Source organism: Primulina huaijiensis, chromosome 4, assembly GCF_012295235.1.
Source record: "Primulina huaijiensis isolate GDHJ02 chromosome 4, ASM1229523v2, whole genome shotgun sequence".
Lineage (NCBI taxonomy): Eukaryota > Viridiplantae > Streptophyta > Magnoliopsida > Lamiales > Gesneriaceae > Primulina > Primulina huaijiensis.
The window spans coordinates 901,876-905,903 of NC_133309.1; the positions used below are offsets into that span (position 1 = coordinate 901,876).

The 4,028-nt window shown below is 34.4% G+C and overlaps 1 protein-coding gene across 2 annotated transcripts; it reads right to left on the reverse strand.

Annotated features, from left to right (window-relative positions):
• Nucleotides 1–847: 847 nt before the first annotated feature.
• Nucleotides 848–2,856, reverse strand: LOC140975087 (probable rRNA-processing protein EBP2 homolog). 2 transcript variants are annotated; one of them, XM_073438595.1, is made up of 2 exons: nt 2,722–2,856; nt 848–1,932 (listed from the first exon to the last, which is right to left on the reverse strand). In XM_073438595.1, the coding sequence occupies exon 2, from the start codon at nt 1,899–1,901 to the stop codon at nt 1,023–1,025; it is 879 nt and encodes a 292-aa protein (XP_073294696.1). In that variant the 5' UTR covers nt 1,902–1,932; nt 2,722–2,856; the 3' UTR covers nt 848–1,022. The 2 variants fall into 2 exon arrangements, with proteins under 2 accessions (XP_073294696.1, XP_073294697.1); XM_073438596.1 differs by lacking the exon at nt 2,722–2,856 and adding an exon at nt 2,310–2,672.
• Between the last annotated feature and the right edge of the window lie 1,172 nt (nt 2,857–4,028).

Here is a 4,028-nt window from a genome sequence, read left to right on the forward strand (position 1 = left end):
TAAACTATAATATTCCTATTATATAAGGGCAAAATGGAAAAGAAAAATTGGTGTCTATTTTGTCTCTATTAGAAACATTCTTAATATATAGTATAGATATACGTGGTCATAAGGTGTAATTAACAATTTCCTGGACTTCGGGCTACTTCATAAGTCGACTTTGACTTCAATAATTGAATTATTGCACTTTTGTATTATTAATAATATTTTAATATTTGGTATATTCGCCTACAGCGAATCCTCTACATTTGTCCATTTTTAAAATAAAAAAAATTAATAAATTATCATCATCCCGAAAAAGCTACATTATTTTATTTTAAAATATATATAATAATAAAAATCATAAGTAAAAAGTCCTTATATGACTTGTAAGTAAAACATACAACAGTCTCAAATCCCGAATCCAATTATAACAAACTTCTTACATCTACTACAAGTTTATTAATGAACTTTCCAAAATAAAGTTTAAGGAACAAATAAATAAAGAAATAAAGAGTATGTTTTTCATAAAAAGATCTCACGTATATTTATTCGTGAGACGGATCAGTCATGCCCATATTTATAATAAAATTATTGTATTTGACATAAAAAGTAATATTTTTTCGTGGATGACCTATAAATAATATCTGTTTCAGAAAATTGACCCGTGAGACCGTCTCACATAAATTTTTGTGATAAATAAACTACATTTGTCCAATTTATTTTAATAAAAAAAGTAATAAATTACAATCATCTCGAAAAAGCTACATTATGGTTTTTGGATTACTTCCCAATCAATTGCAGCCAAAAGCATACAGAAATTCAAGTTCTGATTGACATAGTCACATAATTGTAGGCTGCCAGAAACTAAAATAGAAAACACAACTTAAAATTGACAGGCAAATTCCACATACACTGGACAGAATAAATAATGCTTGTAGATCAAACAACACAGTTTTGTCAGCTTAAATCATAACGATCTATCCAAAATTGGTGATCCATGAACCTTAGGCACGTAATCCTCGAAATAACGATCAAAGATCTCACCTTCTCTGTCTCTTTGATCTGGGGAAAGTGCTTTTACTGAAATCATTTGTTGTATCAGCCGTGTTTTGCTTTTTCATTCCTTTCTTCCCACCAAATCCAAATTTGGCGTCCTTGAATTCCTTGCCTTTCCTCTTATTGAATCCCATCTTCCCCTTGCCACCACCTAGCTTTGCCTTCCCTCCAGAACGATCTCCGGGAGACACACCTGGCCTCTTCTTATTCGATCTTTCAAACGATTTGCCATCTTCAAAAGCCAAGCTAAGATCACCGTCCTTGTCATCCTTAGCAAATCCACTCTGCTGCCTCTGCTTCCGCCACTTCTTGACCGATTCAATATCTTCTTTCTTCTGTTTAGCCCTCTCCCTCTGCTTCTGAGTCTGTATCTCTTTGGCTAACTTCTTATTCTCCCTTGACTTCCTTCTCTCCTCAGCCTCTTCAGTCTTTCTCTTCTCTGCCAAAAGTCGTCCCTTTACCTTTTCCATGTGTCGATCAGTTTTCACCATTTCTGCATAATAGTCAGAAGGCCTCATGAAAGGTAGCCCCATTGACTGAAACTTCATGAAGGCCTGTCTTGCACCTTCTAGTGCCTGGGTGTAGAAAGCAAGTTCCCGGTTCAGATCATCATTCACATCCACCTCTTGCCCCTGATCAATATCAATAGAAAGTTTTTGTATCCAGTCTACATTTTCAGGCCAGCTGATATCTGCAAATTTATCTAATAAGCCATCCTTGTTGTAAACAGCAGTCTTCGAAGGCTCAGTCACCTGCACGTCGTCACCATATTCTGATTCTGATTCAGATTCAGATTCAGATTCAGAAACAACTGGATCGTTGTCCTCTGCCCCTGCACCATTCATTGTCCCCTTATTAGACATGGGCGACCGTAGTTCAAAAGTTAGAAAGGGCCTGTATAAAAGAAAACCATAAACAACAAATTATACAAGAGCATAAACGAGACAAACGCTTACTTAAATACTAAAATCCCATTGAAATAGTACAAATTCACGTCCACCTTTTTAAAAGGTATTCTTTTTCAAGCCAAATTCTCAAGACTCGCTATTCTACAGCAAAAAACTAACTACAGCGTGAACCCCCTCAAAAACAAAAGCTGTGTTCCCATTTCAATTACCTGAAGATTCGAAGTGATCAACAAAAACACAAAAAATCGATCATTCTTCAAAGAAACAACCCCATTTTCAGAGAATATTTACAGTTGCATGGTTAAAAACAAATTCTATCACTCAAATTATACAAAAATAAGCAGCGTGATTTGGGTAACTTACACTTGTATTCGTCCTTCAGCGAAGAAGATGGCCGAACAGCGACTATCAAGAGGTTAGGTTCGTGGAGAAAGGGCCGAACTATACTGGGCCTTCTATCGATTTTCATTAAAAATAAATTCTATCACTTAACAGATATTTCTTCAATCGATTTTCATTATAAAAAAAAAAGTTAATTAGATGGTAAAAATACCTGATTAAAAAAAAAGTTAAACAGATATTCTAGCTCATTCGCGAATCTAGTTCTTACAGACATCGAAACCATGATTACAAAAAATTCTCTCACTCAAGGAAGTATAGCTAAAGTCTATATTCTCGAATGTAAATCGCCTGCATTCATCAACTAATTTTCAGAAACTAACAAAAAAATCTACAAATTATACAAAAATTAAGAACTCGAATTTCGGTAACTTACAGTTTTGTTCCTCGATCTTCCCCTCCTCCTTGGATAATCAGCGAAGAAGGTAGTCGAATAAGAAATGCTTCAATCTGTGGACAATTGGACTAACAAGAGACTAGGGTTTAGGGTTTGTGTTGAGACTGAAAGAGGAGCCCATTATACTGTTAAATCTTTTTAAATGTCAGTCCAAATAAATTTGGGTTAAATGCCCAGTTTCTTTATTCTTTTAAGGACATGTTTCATGTAGTCGACCCGATTTATATATAAAGTCATAGTCCGAGTCGAATAAGAGATTCATATGACAAAATTAACTAATGAGACACTCTCAAAACGTATAAGTTGTTTTTTAAAAAAATTTATCGAACAAAATTTCAGAGCTTATTAGTCCTGTCCGACACCATCTTAGAATGAATTTGAAACCAAAATCTAAATTTTTTTTGTTTACTATATATAATGACAACAAACTCTACTTAGAGATAAGTTGATTCGAGAACTTTCCCAAACGAAATCTAACGAAGAATTAATTAAATAAACAAATACACAAGTTGGAAAAGAAACATTTAGAATTACTATAAAAACTTATTGGCCCCCTACCTTAATTATATAAATGAGTTACGTATAATAAACAATCGGTCACCCTACGCTACGGGAGAAGGGACTTGGCTTCTTGGAACTAGATTTGACCATGGGCTGGATTCAGTCCCGACCCTTAACCGACCCCTCGTTGCCGATTAGGGTCCGAGTCACGAAACCGGTTGTCTGGGTCCGATTAATAGTTGATTTCATGATTGGTTTGACATTTTTTAAATTTTTTAGAAAAAGAAGAAACTATTCATTATTTAAATACTTTGACTAATGTTTAGAAATGTAAAATTAGAGAAAATTTAAGAAATAGAATTATCAATTTATAATCTTTCAGCGTCTTTCACTAAAATTTCGACATGAGTTAATAAATATTACCTTTCGATGTGTATCTATTATCCCACGTCGAAAACATAGAGAAAGAGAAGGTAACTCTATAAATTTTGAGAAGTCAATCTTTTAAAATCTCAAAATTATCCTTCCTAATTATCCAGCTGATTTCAACGGCAGGCAGCCTTCTTCCATCTCTGAATCATATCCTTTCATCAGTTAATCCTATAAACCAGTTGGCGCACTTCGGTGGTGTCACTAATCCTTCAAATGGAGTTCCAAGAAACATCATTTGCCCAAAGAATGCAAATTTAAACAAGGCGGAAGATCACTCAAAGCTGATTGATGATACAGGTCTTTATGCTACCGAACAAAATTCCAACATGGAAGATCAAGAAACAAAAAGTGAT